The following is an 18,712-nucleotide window of genomic DNA, read 5'->3' as shown; positions in this document are numbered from 1 at the left end:
CGCATACTGGGATTACAGCGGCTGCCTTTCGTCCGCTGATCCAGGGAGTAATACCGCCTCCCCGAGCAGGAGCTTATTGAGTCCCCGTGGAACCAGACTTTGTATTAGAGCATTGCCTCCCCCTGCTGGCTTACAACCGGTAGGAACCCCCCTACCAGTATCCCCTAGATATAATTCCTAATATTCAAGTTGTATTATTATCTCATGCGTAATATGAGAATGGACATTCATTATTGATTTGCCTACGCACATTCCTTTGCCTTACAAGTGCATTCAATTAAAGTATATTATGTATTCTTGCTGCTAATAAATACTTAAAGACAACTTTGTGTAGAACCGATTCATTGTGGGGAAGTGTTCTCATCATATACTCGTGTACGGTATGGCCAGTATAATGTACATAAGACGGTAGTGGTTTAATGATACCATACTTGATTAATACAGTCAGGGAATTGTACCCCTCAGTTACAATTGGTCCTTCGAGCCCCGGATAAGAATTAGCGTAATATTAATATAATATTAATATTAACATGGCCGATGATGAACACTCCACAAACGGTTCTCCTAAGCTAGAACGCCCGCAGCGCAGACGGCAGCCACCTCCCTATCTAGAGGCATACACTGTCAGTCCAATACCTAGCTTTAAAAGGAAGTTAAATACGGATAAAGTAACTAAAGCGGATAGTAAAATTATGTCCAACCCTACCGACCAGGCTACCCCGCCAGTAGAGACCCTAGTGGGTTCTAACGTAATTGACCAAGCTCACAGGGGGGACCAGGAGGGACATGACATGACTTTACCCCCAGACAACGCCAACGGGACAGCCCCCGGAGAGCTCCAGGATAAAGAAAGCGCTCCAGGGACGGAACCCGACCCACTACCAGAAGAGAAGCGCGCCCAGGAGACGGACCTCGGGGCGCGCCCGGAGAACAGATCTCCAACGAGCACTGCCGGAAGCCGATCACCTCGACCAGCGTCTTCCCCCAGCGAGGCGGACAAGATGCTGGCGCAGGCACTCATCGCCACCCTGGCAGCCTCCACCGAACGCGATCGACTTCAAGCGCAACAGACGCGCGAGCGCGAACATTTTGCAGCCGAGCGAGAGCGCTTCCAGGCGCAACAAAGGAGTGAAGACGACCGCATAAGACTGGAGACCAGACGCCTCCAGACAGAAGAGAACATTGAGAGAAGCCGCGCCGATGCGCAGCACGCCGCAGCCAATGCGCAGCGCGACGCCGCCAATGCCCAGCGCGAAGCAGCGCGCGACGCCGCCCATGCCCAGCGCGAGACAGAGCGCGACCGGCTGCAGGCGCAGCTGATGGACAAATTGATTACCATGGCGACACCCCCTCACTCCGCACGGAGCTCCCGGAGATCGTCACGACAAGGGTCTAGGACACATTCCCCTACCCGACCAAGCGACCCGGGACCCCGCCAACAGGAGGATCCTGTCCACGTCTCCGAACCCCCTCCCCGGCCGGTCCATACGAGACCCAGCAACCGGGAAGAACCGGACCACGCCGAGAGACTGAACAGAAGACTCCAGGTCCTAGCAGAGGGAGAGGAGGAGGAAGAGGAGGAATGTCAAGCCGACCAGCAGCAACGTACGCTGGACCAGGAGGCCCAGTACAGCCCCGACCAGCAGCAACGTACTCTGGACCAGAAGGCCCAGTACAGCCCAGAAGTCAGCCCCGAGGCCCTGCGCTACAAACCCCCGACTCAACTCACGGGTGAGTTTGACGCACCGCCAGCCCCGAGGAACAGCACCTGGGTACCCGGCCCTTGGTACCCACCAAGTACCAGCCCAAGACGACACGCACAGGGAGACTCGCCCAGGAGGCCTCTTCCCCAACGCTCACCGATGTGCCAGTCATCCATGGCATCGTACCTTGGCACACCGACGTTCCCGGACTTCACACACGAGAACAGAGCACAGTACACAGAGCTACGAATGTGCTTAGAGACTATGCTGTCCGACGTACCAGATGAACCGTACAAGTATGCTATCCTACTCAAGCACCTGAAGGTGCCCAGAGCGCACAATATAGCGCTGGCATATTCCAGCTCTACTACCCCATACACCGCGGCTCTAGTAGCCCTCGACCAACGTTATGGACGCATATGGGACTACGTGATACAGGAGATAAGAGACATTGACCGTCTCCCCCCAGCCAGAGACAACAGAGCATTAGATGACCTCGCTATCAAGGTACAGTCCCTGGTAGGGATGCTGGGGTCCCAAAAGGAAAAGGGGATCTATGAACTGTACGCTAACTCTAATGTAGAGAGGATACTAGAGAAGCTCCCTCCCGCCCGACAAGAGCGTTTTCAGCGGCAGAGAGACTACCGCGACCCCAACGGTCCAGAGGCATCCCTCCTAGACCTATCTGAGTTCCTCGCCAGGGAGGTCAGTAGCCTACGACTCGACACGTTCGTATGGAGTGGACCAAGCCCAAGACTCGGACCTCGGGGATCAACGGATAACCGCCGGTTGGTGACCGTTATGCACCAAGCCGAATCAGTACCGCAGCACAAGAACCACCACACCCCCTCGACGAAAGAGGACCAGTGGAAGATTGAGTGCCAGTACTGTGAGGGAGAACATCGGCTGTACCAATGCGACACTTTCGGGAAGCTGACCACGGACGAGGTGAGTCAGTGGATCAAGGACCACCGCCGCTGCTTCCGCTGCGCGCGCAGCCACCTAGCAGCTGAGTGCCGCTTGAAGAAGAAGTGCAGCAGGTGCGGTGGCACCCACTTGGAGGTCCTGCATGACATCAACAGGCGTCAGCCAGGACAACAGAGTGGGCCCGTCGCGGTAATGTACCATGCCGAGGCGGTGGCACCAGTACCAAAGTTCCACCAGACCGCTCCCTGGTGTCCCGACTGCTACAGCAGACACTGGGAGTCACGGTGCGACTCGCACCATATAGATTCTGTGTCACCACAGACAGGTGACAACCCCCCCGAGACAGGAGTGCTCCACATAGACCCCAAGCAGAGCGGGACCCCCCGAGTGCTCCTCAAAGTGGTCAGAGTGCTCCTGAGCTACGAGGACAAGGTCCTGGACACTTACGCCGTCCTGGACGATGGGTCTGAAAAGACTCTCCTCCTCGCTTCCGCAGCAGCCCAGTTGGGCCTGCGGGGTGTCAAAGATACCATGACCATACGCACCATCAGAAGGGACCAGAAGACCATAACAGGTGAAAGGGTCTCCTTCAAGATAGCAGCGGTGGACCAGCCCGAGAAGCAGTATAGTATAACCAACGTCTTCACCAGCCACGACATAGGCCTGTCTCAGTACACCTACCCCATCCCACAGCTGATGGCTAAGTATGTGCACCTACGTCAACTACCTATACCGCTTATCGACGGCGCCACACCGACCCTGCTCATCGGCTCCGACCACGCGGACCTCATTCTCCCAATTGAGGCGGCCCACATCGGACCCAAAGGATGCCCAGTCGCGGTTCAGACCCGACTGGGATGGACGCTCCAGGGCCCCCTCTACGGACTTGACAGTCAACCCACGTCTACACGCTGCCTACACACAAAGGCGAGCGACCCCGGCCACTCCCTCGTACAGCAGAGGCTATTGACATTAAGCGAGAGGCCCGTGAGAGAACCGTGGGCACCAGAGGGAGTTCGGAACTCCACCCCCCTCAGCTGCGCTTCAGACGTAGCTGACCTCGAACCCAGCACCCCAAGCGACTCCTTGACGGGGCGGCCGGAACCGGCCCCTCCTCAGACGGGGTACAGAGCAAACAAGAGAAACAGACGGAGGAGGAGGAGGCACAGCCAAGCACAGATCAAAGCAGTCTCAGGCCCGCTTCCTCCTAAGCCCCCCTTCATCCCGTCCAGTCGTCATGACCATAGACCAGTCACTACCCCGAGCTGCGTGGCCGGCCGGCCGCGTAAGCAAAGTGACCACTGGTGCCGACGGAAAGGTCAGAGTGGCAGAAGTGCTCGGCCAAGGGCGGACATACAACCGACCCGTGGCGAGGCTGATAGAGTCGCCAAGGCTCCCCGACTCGCTTAATGACGACCATGACCCCTGACTTTGTGAACTGCCTACCCTCACAACGGACATTGAGTAGTGGACAGTGCGGTTAATATGTCTCTGCTTAGCTAATTAGGTGGGACTAATTAGGAGGCGGCTGTTACAAAGGGTCAGATTAAACCGAATATATGTATTTATTGATTGATATATATTGCATAATATTTGTATATCGTTTGATATCCCTTGTGTATTCTTTGTACATATACACGGAATATCCCTTTAACCCAGTGCAGACCATAGTGTTTCGTTCTCTTATTGGATGGCGTTCCACCAGCGCCAGTGTCTTACCTCCAGAGTCGAGTTCAAAGCTACCGTCAAGACATGTCTGTACATGCCCGGTTCTGCCCAGGACTACGAGACAGAAATGAGGTTGGCACTAGTTTATTCCCCGTACATATAAATATGGCGCAGGTGAATACAGAAGTAGTTCAGTTCAGTTCAGTTCGAGTCTTAGTAACAAGTTGAAGCCTCACACTACGATACAACGTGCTGTGAAGTGGGCCCGTATTGCCCCAAAATAGAGTCTTGTTTTATCCTAATACGTTTGTTCAACGTATCGTTCGCTCCTTACTAGTAAGCCTTCATCACGAGTCAAAGACCAAGTGAAGTGAGCAACTGTGCGTCTAAATAGAACACTTATAGCCGCGTGCGAATAGGATAGTAAAGTATCAGAGCTTAGTTGAATAACGTCAAGTTCAACTTAGTTAATGTGAAGTACCGCGCACCGGAGGATCTACACCGGTGAATGCAGAGCCCCTCTCCGGCTGGATTATTATTCTTATTGCTTTGAACCAGGCTGTTAGAGCGGAGAAGAATCGTCTACACCCACTGCTGTGGGACCTGCCCGTGAGGAACATCATTCGAGCCCGTCTCTATTGGAGAGGCTGACCGGCTTCCACCTGTGCTGCACGCATACTGGGATTACAGCGGCTGCCTTTCGTCCGCTGATCCAGGGAGTAATACCGCCTCCCCGAGCAGGAGCTTATTGAGTCCCCGTGGAACCAGACTTTGTATTAGAGCATTGCCTCCCCCTGCTGGCTTACAACCGGTAGGAACCCCCCTACCAGTATCCCCTAGATATAATTCCTAATATTCAAGTTGTATTATTATCTCATGCGTAATATGAGAATGGACATTCATTATTGATTTGCCTACGCACATTCCTTTGCCTTACAAGTGCATTCAATTAAAGTATATTATGTATTCTTGCTGCTAATAAATACTTAAAGACAACTTTGTGTAGAACCGATTCATTGTGGGGAAGTGTTCTCATCATATACTCGTGTACGGTATGGCCAGTATAATGTACATAAGACGGTAGTGGTTTAATGATACCATACTTGATTAATACAGTCAGGGAATTGTACCCCTCAGTTACACACACGCTACGCCCTCTCAGTGAGAATCCGCGCTGCCAGGTGAAAAAAAGCGGTTGATTGGCTGGACGTGTGTCGGAGGAAGCACGTGGTAGCCTCCACTCTCCCAGAACGACTGTGGGGGGTAAGTGCGCAGCGACCAGGAAGGGGATTGGGAATTGGCATAACGACTAACATTGGGATGGGAGAAAATCGGAGGAAAAAGGAGGGGGAAAAAAAAAAAAAAAAAAAAAAAAAAAAAGTCCAGTACCCAGGCGCTCAGAGCGGAGCTCAGACCCAGCTCGATCAGCTTGTCCACCAGTCTGGTGGGGACTATGGTGTTGAACGCTGAGCTGTAGTCAATGAACAACAGTCTCACATAGCCCCCCTTCTGGCGGTCAAGGTGGGAGAGGGTGCTGTGCAGTACCTGGGAGACCGCGTCGTCAGTGGACCTGTTTGTCCTGTATGCAAATTGCATAAAGAAGGTTAGCATTAGACTAAAATGTCATGCTAACATATTAAATCACTTTTTGTCATTGTGATATAAAACAGTAGCTAAGGAAGAATTCCTCTTCTTCCTTTTAGACACTGTATTAAGTAACAATATTAAGGCAACCTTGAAACACTTTTCAGGAAAAGAAATAAATGCACCTCAAAAGTTAGCGTGGTATTTTTACTTGTTTAACACACATTCCCTGATACAATGAGAAGCCTATGGCAGCAGTGAACAGGCAGAAAATAACATTGAGTCTGGACACTACCAGAATAACAGCATGCCCCCAGTGGAACCACGCTACATTAATCTGCCCTCTCTCTGCTCGGGGGAACCTTGGGGCAAGTTTTTTGCTCCGCGGAACAGCTTTATGGACTGCTGGGCAGGGAGCGTGGGGGGGGGGGGGGGGGGTAGCGGCCCAGATGCCCCATGCGTGGGCAGAGCTGCTCACATGCCCAACGGCTGAGAGAGAGGGGGGGGGGGGGTCAAACTGGGCACTGGCTCCACTCAGCTGACACACGGCAAGGGCAAATTTTCTGCTACTGTAGTTCTGCCTTCTGTCTGCATTGATTAGCGGAATGACTGATTAAGAGTTGAGGCCACTGGGAAGAAAAAGTTTATAGTTTTTTCCCTGTCCTTTTCTTTTATGGACTTGGTCTGGAATAGAGATTTGATTTGATTCGATTATGGATCCCCATTAGCTGGTGCCATAGCAACCAGCTAGTCGTCCTGGGGTCCACAAAAAAAATAAAAAAAATAAATACAAAAACAATTATTATTGCAAAACAAAATTATTAAAAGTCAGTACTCGACACACAATGCATAATGAAACTAACAATTAACGAGGCAGCGAGGGACAGGATGTTCGGGCATCCTACTGCTCACCAGCGCCGAAAATATGGTAGAATAGAATATCTTTACTTATCAAGCATGTTATACATATACCCGAAATTCATCCTCTGCATTTGACCATCCCAACCAGCTAGGAACTAGTTAGGAGCAGAAGGGTAGTCGATCGCCCGGGGACCAACTCCAGCTGCAACATATGTACCTGAGAACTCCACAAAGAAAGACCTCCTGCTGGAGTTCAAACATGTGGAGAACAAACGCAAACACAGATAGGCCTCTCCTCAGGGTTCGAACCCAGGGCCTTCTTGCTGTGAAGGGACAGTATTAACCACCGTGAACCCAGGACCTTCTTGCTGTGAGAGAACAGTATTAACCATGTGAACCCAGGACCTTCTTGCTGTGAAGGGACAGTATTAACCACCGTGAACCCAGGACCTTCTTGCTGTAAGAGAACAGTATTAACCACGTGAACCCAGGACCTTCTTGCTGTGAAGGGACAATATTAACCACCGTGAACCCAGGACCTTCTTGCTGTGAGAGAAAAGTATTAACCACCGTGAAGCCAGGACCTTCTTGCTGTAAGGGGACTTTTCTCGGGTTTTGGCGGGCAAAGAGTTAAGAGCTACAGTATTGTTCACACCTGACTGCCAAGGTGTTAAAAATGCAGCCAAACCTTAGATAGTCTTTTCTCAGTTTTTCTCTGCTCTGAGACTAGAGGTTTAACAAGATTCAAATAAGCATATCTTCTTCAAATATAATTTTAAAAAATAGCAGAGGGAGACATGGGCCATAAATTGCTGGACACAGTCACATATATAGTTCCTCCCTCTTCTTTAAAGGTACATGCCAACGGGGGCGGCTGGGTGGCGCAGTGGGCAAGGCGCTCGCCACCAACGCAGGAGATACTGGTATCGAGCCCAGCTCTCGGCGTTGCTTCCGGCTTGGCCGGCCGTCGTACTAACACAATTGGCAGTGTTAGAGGGTGAGAAAGCCGGTGGGTGGGTCCTGGTCATTGTAAACAGCGACTCCTACAGTTCGGTCGGGGCGCCTGAAGCGAGGAAAGGATCTAAGGGGGGGTAGTGTGATCCTTCCACACGTTACACCCTCTCAGTGAGAGTCCACGCTGCCAGGTGAAAAAGAAGCGGTTGATTGGCTACACATGTGTCGGAGGAAGCATGTGATAGCCTCCACTCTCCCAGACCGACTGTAGGGGGTAGGTGCGCAGCGACCAGGAAGGGGATTGGGAATTGGCATAACGACTAACATTGGAATGGGAGAAAAACGGAGGAAAAAAGATTTAAATTATTATTATTATTATATTCTTTTTAAAAGGTACATGCCAACATTATGTCAATGTCTTCTCCAGAGTCAGGCAAGAAGATAAGATACCAATTTCCTCTCTGTGCGTTCAGTAGAACGCTTTTTGGCTGCAAGATAGCCTAGCTTAACACAAATTAATGGAAGAGGATATCAGATAGCCTAGCTTAAAACTCCGGGAGAGGTGTTTTTGGCCAACAGCTAAGCTAGCTGACCTGCTTGGAGTGCTAGTGGGCCTGGCTGTGGTTTTGTTTGTACCTGCTTGGAGTCGTCGTGGGCTGGGCTGTCAGAGAAGCAGTAGTGGTGGAAGAGGCCCATCTTCTGGTTCAGCAGGCAGTGGACCACGTGAGCCCTGGCGTTCTGCCACTGGACCAGGCGGACCAGCTCGCGGTTCAGAGACGTGCCCAGGTCCACGGACCAGTTGTACGTGTACAGAGTCACCTGATGGGGGAAGACGGATACTATTGCTGTCATGTCATATGGCAGCCCGATCTCACTTAAAATATGTGAAAAGAAAAGTAGACCTACTAACCGACCACAGGAAAAGAGGTGCATAATGTAAGTTATGTTATAGTCATAAGTAATATATTTACGTATTGTCGAAAATGTAACATGTGTACATATTACAAATAAGTACATCTATTACATATAATATATATATAATTTTTTTTTTACTTTTTATGTTTTCAGAAGTTATCCTGCTGGTGATCAAACCCTAACCCTAACTTTATGTCTTAACCTTTATTTCTTAATTCCTGTCTGAGAGATACACGGTTTTCATTCAAAAGCAGCAACATAGGCTATGGTAATTTAGCTTAATCTGAGCAGTAAAACACAGCAGCCTGTGTGGCAGGGACTTCATTTTAGTTTATTTTCATTTCAACAACCTAAAACATCAAGAGGAATGCCCAAGGCACTTGTCCGTCTGTTGTCTTGAATACAAACAATTTAATTTAAAAAAGGACTCAATCACTATTTCTCACTGATTCTTTGTCTGAAAACCATGAGAAAACTGTTCAGAAACGTTCTCCTGGGAAAACTGTTCAGAAACATTCTCCTCAGAAAATCCTTCAGATATGTTCTCCTGAGAAAACGCTTCTGAAAAGTTCTCCTGAGAAAACAGTTTAGAAATGTTCTCCTGAGAAAACCCTTCAGAGACGTTCTCCTGAGAAAACCCTTCAGAAACGTTCTCCTGAGAAAACCCTTTAGAAGCGTTCTCCTGAGAAAACCCTTCAGAAGTGTTCTCCTAAGAAAACCCTTCAGAAGCGTTCTCCTGAGAAAACCCTTCAGAAGCGTTCTCCTGAGAAAACGCTTCAGAAAAGTTCTACTGAGAAAACAGTTTAGAAATGTTCTCCTGAGAAAACCCTTCAGAGACGTTCTCCTGAGAAAACCCTTCAGAAACGTTCTCCTGAGAAAACCATTCAGAAACATTCTCCTGAGAAAACCCTTTAGAAGCGTTCTCCTGAGAAAACCCTTTAGAAGCGTTCTCCTGAGAAAACCCTTCAGAAGCGTTCTCCTGAGAAAACCCTTCAGAAGCGTTCTCCTGAGAAAACCCTTCAGAAGCGTTCTCCTGAGAAAACCCTTCAGAAGCGTTCTCCTGAGAAAACCCCTTTAGAAGCGTTCTCCTGAGAAAACCCTTAGAAGTGTTCTCCTGAGAAAACCCTTTAGAAGTGTTCTCCTGAGAAAACCCTTTAGAAGCGTTCTCCTGAGAAAACCCCTTTAGAAGCGTTCTCCTGAGAAAACCCTTTAGAAGCGTTCTCCTGAGAAAACCCCTTTAGAAGCGTTCTCCTGAGAAAACCCTTTAGAAGCGTTCTCCTGAGAAAACCCTTAGAAGCGTTCTCCTGAGAAAACCCTTAGAAGCGTTCTCCTGAGAAAACCCTTTAGAAGCGTTCTCCTGAGAAAACCCCTTTAGAAGCGTTCTCCTGAGAAAACCCTTTAGAAGCGTTCTCCTGAGAAAACCCCTTTAGAAGCGTTCTCCTGAGAAAACCCTTTAGAAGCGTTCTCCTGAGAAAACCCTTAGAAGCGTTCTCCTGAGAAAACCCTTTAGAAGCGTTCTCCTGAGAAAACCCTTTAGAAGCGTTCTCCTGAGAAAACCCTTTAGAAGCGTTCTCCTGAGAAAACCCTTCAGAAGCGTTCTCCTGAGAAAACCCTTTAGAAGCGTTCTCCTGAGAAAACCCCTTTAGACGCGTTCTCCTGAGAAAACCCTTAGAAGTGTTCTCCTGAGAAAACCTAGAAGCGTTCTCCTGAGAAAACCCTTTAGAAGCGTTCTCCTGAGAAAACCCTTTAGAAGCGTTCTCCTGAGAAAACCCTTTAGAAGCGTTCTCCTGAGAAAACCCTTTAGAAGCGTTCTCCTGAGAAAACCCCTTTAGACGCGTTCTCCTGAGAAAACCCCTTTAGACGCGTTCTCCTGAGAAAACCCTTAGAAGTGTTCTCCTGAGAAAACCCCTTAGACGCGTTCTCCTGAGAAAACCCTTAGAAGTGTTCTCCTGAGAAAACCCCTTAGAAGCGTTCTCCCGAGAAAACCCCTTAGACGCTTTCTCCTGAGAAAACCCTTTAGAAGCGTTCTCCTGAGAAAACCCTTTAGAAGCGTTCTCCTGAGAAAACCCTTTAGAAGCGTTCTCCTGAGAAAACCCTTTAGAAGCGTTCTCCTGAGAAAACCCTTTAGAAGCGTTCTCCTGAGAAAACCCTTCAGAAGCGTTCTCCTGAGAAAACCCTTTAGAAGCGTTCTCCTGAGAAAACCCCTTTAGACGCGTTCTCCTGAGAAAACCCTTAGAAGTGTTCTCCTGAGAAAACCCCTTAGAAGCGTTCTCCTGAGAAAACCCTTTAGAAGCGTTCTCCTGAGAAAACCCCTTAGACACGTTCTCCTGAGAAAACCCCTTAGACGCGTTCTCCTGAGAAAACCCTTAGAAGCGTTCTCCTGAGAAAACACTTTAGAAGCGTTCGCCTGAGAAAACCCTTAGAAGCGTTCTCCTCCCTCTATAAAAAGGGCACCTTTTTGGCGATGACGTTGATGACGAGGAACCTCTGGCGGGGGGCCACGCCCCTCCAGGACTGCCCAGGGCTGCACCAATCACTCTGCTCCAGGGCCTCGAAGCGCTGGAAGCCCTTATGAGCTGAACAGGCAGAAGAGGAGAGAGAGAGAGAGAGAGAGAGAGAGAGAGAGAGAGAGAGAGAGAGAGAGAGAGAGAGAGAGAGAGATGACAAGACACTGATGATAGTATGATCACTTTAAGTCAGGGACTTTAAATGTGAGATTATGTGCAAAATAAATCAGTATTGTTTTTTGGTGAAGTGCCCCTTTAATAACCATCCTTTAATTTTCTCTTTTTTATCATAAACTATCATTAAATGGACGTACGGTGGGAAAGCCATGTTGAGACCATCAACACTGAGCACCACGCCCGAGATTTCTCGGGTTTACCCCCCGACCGTTGAATGCCACGTCACGAGTATTCTCGTTTTTTTTATTTATTTTTTATTATTAGTGTTCTGAAATCATATTGCATCAAGCGAGCCTACCGTTGGAGATCCAAGCACCGCCGGCGCTCAGATGTGAAAAAAGCGCCCCCTATCGTCTCCCAGATGGTAAATCACCCTTTTGGATTGGACTCAATGAAAGTGAATGGGAGAACGGATTTCTGACTCCACATTTTACTTCGCACTGATGTAACCGGGGTCTACCAGAGTTCATTCTGGAACCTTGGTGCCACGGCGAATATGTGTTCTACTGTACACACGGTGGATCAATACAATTATCGATTTTTTCGAATGGCGATCGGAAATTGGAATAAACCATTTGGATACCATCTGACCTCAGGTAAGGAATCTATGTTATCAGTCTTAGGATAATCAGACTCGTTTTCACGGATATATAATATAAGTGTTTCCCCTATATGTGATATAGCTGTTTTGACTGTAAAAGCCATCAGGAAATAAGAGCAGCGATTATCAGCGCGTGGCACGAGCGTGCGTGCGCACACATATACTATCGATCATCTAGCGTTTATTTGAAAACTATTCATAAATAGGCCGACAAATGACAACGTTCTGGAATATTCCAGTAAAAGACGATTATCATCATAGGGTTGTTTTTTCCGCGAAAATTTGTGATTTTCAAAATGCTATCAAACGGAAATGAAGCGATAAAAAAACAATCTGCCTTGACAATGTTGACTGGAAAATGAGTCTTTGATAAGCGACGGGCAGATTAGACACATAGCCAAAAAAAAATTTTGATCCACTTTTTCTCCCATTTTCTATATTTTCTCCCATCCCAATTTCGTATCATCCAATTCAACACTCCCCTGTCACGAACGCTGTTTCTTGCCTCCCACAAGCCGGCTGCAATGTGGACTAAGTCATACATAGCACAAGTCCCCTCCGGTACTTGAGGTAACAGCAGTTGCATCTTTTCACCTGCGCAGCTCGATCTCTCAGTGGCGAGGAGTAACGCGTGGGAGGCTCACGCTGCCCCCGACACTTCCTGATTCCACTGCGCAGGCGCACCAACCGACCTGTAGGAGTCGCTGTCCACAACGCCCCGATCCCCACCCATCAGTTTCCCACCCCCTAATACGGCCAATGTGTATTAGTACGGACGACCAGCTAAACTGAAAGCAAATGTGGAGCGCTGGGCTCGAACAGGCAAGCCCAGCGTCTCCAGATTTCGTGGCGAGCGCCTTGCCCACTACGCCACGTAGCCGCCCACATAGCCATAATTTAAAACATAGATTAGGTGATATTAACGTTAACATTGGCCATGGATGGTGGCATTCAAGGGGGTAAAAAGGAAAACACAGCTGGCTCCCAAAGTGTTAAGATAGAATGATAAAATGTCTCTCATTATACATACATGGGAAGAGATCTCAGATTTTTTTTTTAAAGCCCAGAGGCTGGTTGCATAATTACTCAAGGATGGTCTGAGAGCTCATCACAAGGAACCAGCAGACACAGAAGACATGCTGTCCCTTCTAGAACTATGGCTGCAAGATGCAACACTGCACAGGAAGTCCTCCATTCCAACAGCCATCAAACTCTATAACGCATCACTGTGCCTCACTGCCTCACTGAGCACAGAGTGACAGTATATTTTAGAATGTATATACCGGTACTTGTTTTAGAATGTATAACCCTGATATTTTTAATCTTATTTGTGATTTGTGATTTTTGACTACCTAAATGTTTACTGTGAGCGATCTGTAGTGCTGAATTTCCCTCGGGATCAATAAAGTACTTCTATTCTATACCAGGGAAGAGACATTGCTACCATTCACAGGAGCAGAAACACAGGAGATATGACAGATGGAAATCTGAAGTCAGCTTATGGGGGAGGAGGAAGAGGGTATCTATTGTACAGGAGCATGCTAAGTGTATCCACAATGACGAGAGCATAGCAACAGTATTATATGAACATTACACAGATCAACACCATTTGATCAAACAAGGTACCGGTATATAAACCAAGCCCCTACAGAAATTATCTTGTGGCGGAGTAGGTACAAAAATTACAAGAAAATAAGTATGGAATGGGTTCCACAAAGCAAAATATATATTCATATATATATATATATATATATATATATATATATATATATATATATATATATGTGAAGAAATTATTTTTATATATTATATATATAAAATTGTATTTAAATATATATACTGTATATATAAATGAAATATATATAATATATTATTATAAATTGTTATATATATATATATATATATATATATATATATATATATATATATATATATATATATATCCCATCACCAGCGGCAACTGAGTGGAACTGGAGGGCTGAACTTACGTGTGAACCTATTAAGCACAGGGCTGTTTTCCTCATCTGAACTGTCTTCTGTGGGTAAACAGAGGGGGAGCACATACAGCATGGCAGGCAACTGACAAGTGACACAAACTCAGCTCAACGCTACAGAGGAAGACCACAGCAAACGCAAATCAATACACAAGAACACAGAAATAGCATGTTAAGACAGTCGTATAGGTTTTGATATAGACATGGGAGAGAGGAAAGGGAGAACTGAGGTGGAGGTGCAAGGAGAGAGAGCATGTCAAAGCTTTGGGATGCCATACAACCATGCTTCTGGGTCTTAGAGTTGATGTTTAGTATCAGGCATTAGCGACATGCTGTTGATAAAGAGGCGCATTCGCTCAAGACTTCAACTCATTCTCAGTTAGGCTGTTTAAATATCAAAACTAATGTTATGTTAGGTGTGATGTTGCCTTTCTTATTCACCAATGATGATGTTGATCAGTAGAGTCCTTTCTCAATCCACTCTGTTCCTCATAATAGCTCTTTCTCACTAACATCTACTCCACAATGCATACAAGGTAGATTGACATTGCATTGGTCTGTGCCTAACTATCCAGGGCTAGTATGAGAAACAGCATGGCTTGTGCTGAGAAATGACTCTACCCGTCAACATCCTCACTGGTACGCAAGAAATAGAGTTAGGCTCGCTTCCAAAAATCTAAACAATCTCTTTAAATAAGAGTTAGGGGATAAGGAGAAGGACTCTTAAGACAGCTGTAGTAGAATATCTGAAACGTCTCGGAAGTCAATTTGTCCTCATGTTGAATTCAGGAGACAGGATGCAGCTATTTTAACAACCTAATATATAGAATAGAATTATGAAATTTGTGATAAAAAGGGGTAGGAATTTTTAAAAGTGTATACTTCTTCCTACTCCTTTTTCGATCAGGGTAAACTATGATTTGTTTATCCGTTTATCTTTTTGTTGTCTTTTTTTTTATTATTATTATCTTTTGTATATGTCAAATGAACAGATATATTTTTGTTTTTATACTTGTTCGAAAATTAAAATCTTTCATTCATTCATGCATTCATTCATTCAGCTGCAAGGAGGCGTCTGCATGTTCCCGACGGTAGACGTGAGAATTCTCAATCAACTATCAAATGAATTTAGCACTTGGCTAAATATCCAGTATATGCAGTCACTGCTTTGCTCAATCAATCAAACAAACCGATGAACTGATGGGGGCAAAGTGAACCCTGACATGAATGAGACCAGCGACACTGTTGTGGGTAGAGAGGAGGAGGGGCTTCCATAGGTACCTTGCTCTGTGCTGCAGTGCCATTGGTGGAAGTTCCGGCCAATGAGGATGAAACTCCTGGCGGCAGCAGGAGCCTGGCTCGTGTGATGGACCAGAGGGTAGGGAATAAACACGTCTCCTGCCTGCGGACAGCTGGGAGAGAACACAGTAGTATGATGGACCAGAGGGTAGGGAATAAACACGTCTCCTGCCTGGGGACAGCTGGGAGAGAACACAGTAGTATGATGGACCAGAGGGTAGGGAATAAACACGTCTCCTGCCTGCAGAGAGCTGGGAGAGAACACAGTAGTATGATGGACCAGAGGGTAGGGAATAAACACGTCTCCTGCCTGGGGACAGCTGGGAGAGAACACAGTAGTGTGATGGACCAGAGGGTAGGGAATAAACACGTCTCCTGCCTGCGGACAGCTGGGAGAGAACACAGTAGTGTGATGGACCAGAGGGTAGGGAATAAACACGTCTCCTGCCTGGGGACAGCTGGGAGAGAACACAGTAGTATGATGGACCAGAGGGTAGGGAATAAACACGTCTCCTGCCTGGGGACAGCTGGGAGAGAACACAGTAGTATGATGGACCAGAGGGTAGGGAATAAACACGTCTCCTGCCTGGGGACAGCTGGGAGAGAACACAGTAGTATGATGGACCAGAGGGTAGGGAATAAACACGTCTCCTGCCTGGGGACAGCTGGGAGAGAACACAGTAGTATGATGGACCAGAGGGTAGGGAATAAACACGTCTCCTGCCTGGGGACAGCTGGGAGAGAACACAGTAGTATGATGGACCAGAGGGTAGGGAATAAACACGTCTCCTGCCTGGGGACAGCTGGGAGAGAACACAGTAGTATGATGGACCAGAGGGTAGGGAATAAACACGTCTCCTGCCTGGGGACAGCTGGGAGAGAACACAGTAGCACACAGTGTGTTAGAAGTCAAAGTCAGCTTTATTGTCGCTTCTCATAATGTGCAAGACATACAGAGAGTGAAATTTCGTTTCCCCCTTCCCATAGTGTATATACAAAAAGATTCAGTCAGTTTATCGCGTTAATTAGATTAATTAATTACACAGCAAATTATCGCATTATGAAAATTAACTCAAAATGCATTTAATTTTTTTTTTTTTTTTTTTTTTTTTTAATCTCATTCATTCCATAAGAATGTAGAATAAACATTTACAGACTTTTTTTTTTAAATGGTCCATTTGCATGTTCTTGGTATCTGATTCTAGGGACATCTATGGATCTCAGGGAATGTATTCCCAGTGTCAGAAATACTGTGTCTGTTACTAAGCTTGAGTAAATTGTAATGAACCAAATGAGAATATCAATTACATTTTTCTTATTTTTTTTTTATTATCTTTGACTGTGAATAACATCATGCTAAAATTTACCAGACCTGAAAAATCTAAGCAAATGAATAAATGGAAGATGATTAAACAGAAGGTTTTGTAGATACAGTACTGAATTCTGCCATCCGGACACATGCCATTTGAAATATGATTATAGAATATAGAATATCAGGCCTAAAATGGTTATGCGATTAAAATGCGATTAATTAGATTAATTAATTACAAATCCTGTAATTAATTAGATGCATTTTTTTTTATCGCCTGACAGCACTAAAAAAGATCTAATATAAACATAAAGTAACATATGGGACACGATGATACATCGTGTCCCATATGTTACTTTATGTTTATATTAGATCTTATTAGAAGAACACACTGGTGGGTTCTAGAGAAACAGATCACCCTTTGAGACAAAGTGAAACACACTATGTATTCAATACTAAAGATACACCATACTTTATGTATTCAATACAATACTAAATATATACCATACTTTATGCATTCAAGACTAAATATATACGTATCATATTTTATGTATTCAATACACACATGTATGTATATATATATATATATATATATATATACATACATACATACATCTAAAACGTTTAAGTTCCCCTGCTGGGGATGGTACCCTAACCTTAACACTTTGAGTGCCAACGGCGCTATATGTAGTTAGTTCATGCCGACCGTTGAGTGCCAGCGATGACAATTTCTTTTTTTTATTAGCGATTTTAATTCATATTTCATCAATCTAGTCTCACGTTAGTGCTGCAAACTCTCTCTGAGCTCCATTGGGAAAATACCGCGCCCTATCGTCTCTCCCTTTGTACTGCACCCCATTGGATTAGACTGAATGAAAGACATGGGGGGTGGGGGGGGAATCCAGTTTCCTCATTTTACTTCTCCGGCAAGCCATCCGAAGAGATCCAAGTCATTGCCGAGCCGCAAAACAGTGTGGAATACATATTTCTAGTAGCCAGCGCTGAATCAATAAACGCAATCGATATTTGGAATGGCGATCAGGAATTGGAATAATCTTTTTGGAGAACATCTGATCTGAGGTAAGGAATCTATTTTACCAGTCTTAGGATAATCAGAGCTGTTTTCACAGAGATATCAGCGTGTGCCATATGTGTGTGTGTGTGTGTGTGTGTGTGTGTGCACACTGATCAGGAAATGAGAGAATCGATTTTTCAGCTCGCTTCTGTAGCGTGCATAAGTACACATATACTATAGATAATCTAGCGTTTATTTGAAAACGATTCATAAATAGGCCGAAAAATTACAACGTTTTTGTGTATTCCAGAATATTCCAGTAAAGGCCGTTTATCACAGAATCTTTATATTTTCCTGAAACTTTCAAGAAAACGTGGGTTTTTCAAAATGGTATAAAACGGAAATGAACCGATTAAAAAACAATCCGTTTCGACAATGTTGACTGCAAACAAGTCATTGATAAGCGACGGCCAGATTAGACACATAGGTAGCCATAATTTTAAGGGACCAAAAGTAATTAATTACAAACTAACAATCCATACCGTAAATAAAATGGTAACTTTTAATAACTTTAAATCCTGCCAGACGTCTGGAACCCAATGGGTCTCATTCTCCAAGGATTTACGACAAAAAGGGCTTTCTCTTAGGGCCATTTGAGACCTTTTCGGGACAATTTTGGGATTCACCAACCGTCCCAATAAAACATATATAATTAATATTATATTATAATATATTGTCTATATTCATGTCTTGCCCAAAAAGGTCTCAAATGGCCCTAAGAGAAAGCCCTTTTTGTCGTAAGTCCGTTGGAGAATGAGACCCTATGTAGTTTGGTCCCTGGTGATGCTCTGCCAGGCCTCTACTGCAACCGTCTTCAGTTCCTGCCTGTTCTTGGGGCATTTGCCCTTCAGTTTTGTCTTCAGCAAGTGAAATGCATGCTCAATTGGATTCAGCTCAGGTGATTGATTTGGCCATTGCATAACATTCCACTTCTTTGCCTTAAAAAACTCTTTGGTTGCTTTCACAGTATGCATTGGGTCATTGTCCATCTGCACTGTGAAGCACCATCCAATGAGTTCTGAAGCATTTGGCTGAATATGAGCAGATAATATTGTCCGAAACACTTCAGAATTCATCCTGCTGCTTTTGTCAGCAGTCACAGTACAAGGAAACCAGTTCCATTGGCGGCCATACATGC

At 45.9% G+C, this 18,712-nt stretch overlaps 1 protein-coding gene across 1 annotated transcript in view; it reads right to left on the bottom strand.

Annotated features, from left to right (window-relative positions):
• szt2 (SZT2 subunit of KICSTOR complex) overlaps positions 1-18,712 on the bottom strand; it is a gene marked incomplete at its 5' end in the record, with an annotated part of 217,160 nt that overhangs the window by 49,429 nt on the left and 149,019 nt on the right. Inside the window, 4 exon segments of the mRNA XM_084308487.1 lie at positions 8,334-8,516; positions 11,067-11,188; positions 13,886-13,933; positions 15,173-15,303. Of these exon segments, the coding sequence (XP_084164613.1) occupies positions 8,334-8,516; positions 11,067-11,188; positions 13,886-13,933; positions 15,173-15,303 (484 nt within the window).

The sequence above is a fragment of the Notolepis coatsorum genome (genome assembly GCF_963971535.1).
Source record: "Notolepis coatsorum genome assembly, chromosome: 2".
In the NCBI taxonomy this organism is placed as follows: domain Eukaryota; kingdom Metazoa; phylum Chordata; class Actinopteri; order Aulopiformes; family Paralepididae; genus Notolepis; species Notolepis coatsorum.
This window is presented reverse-complemented; position numbering and strand designations above follow the sequence as displayed.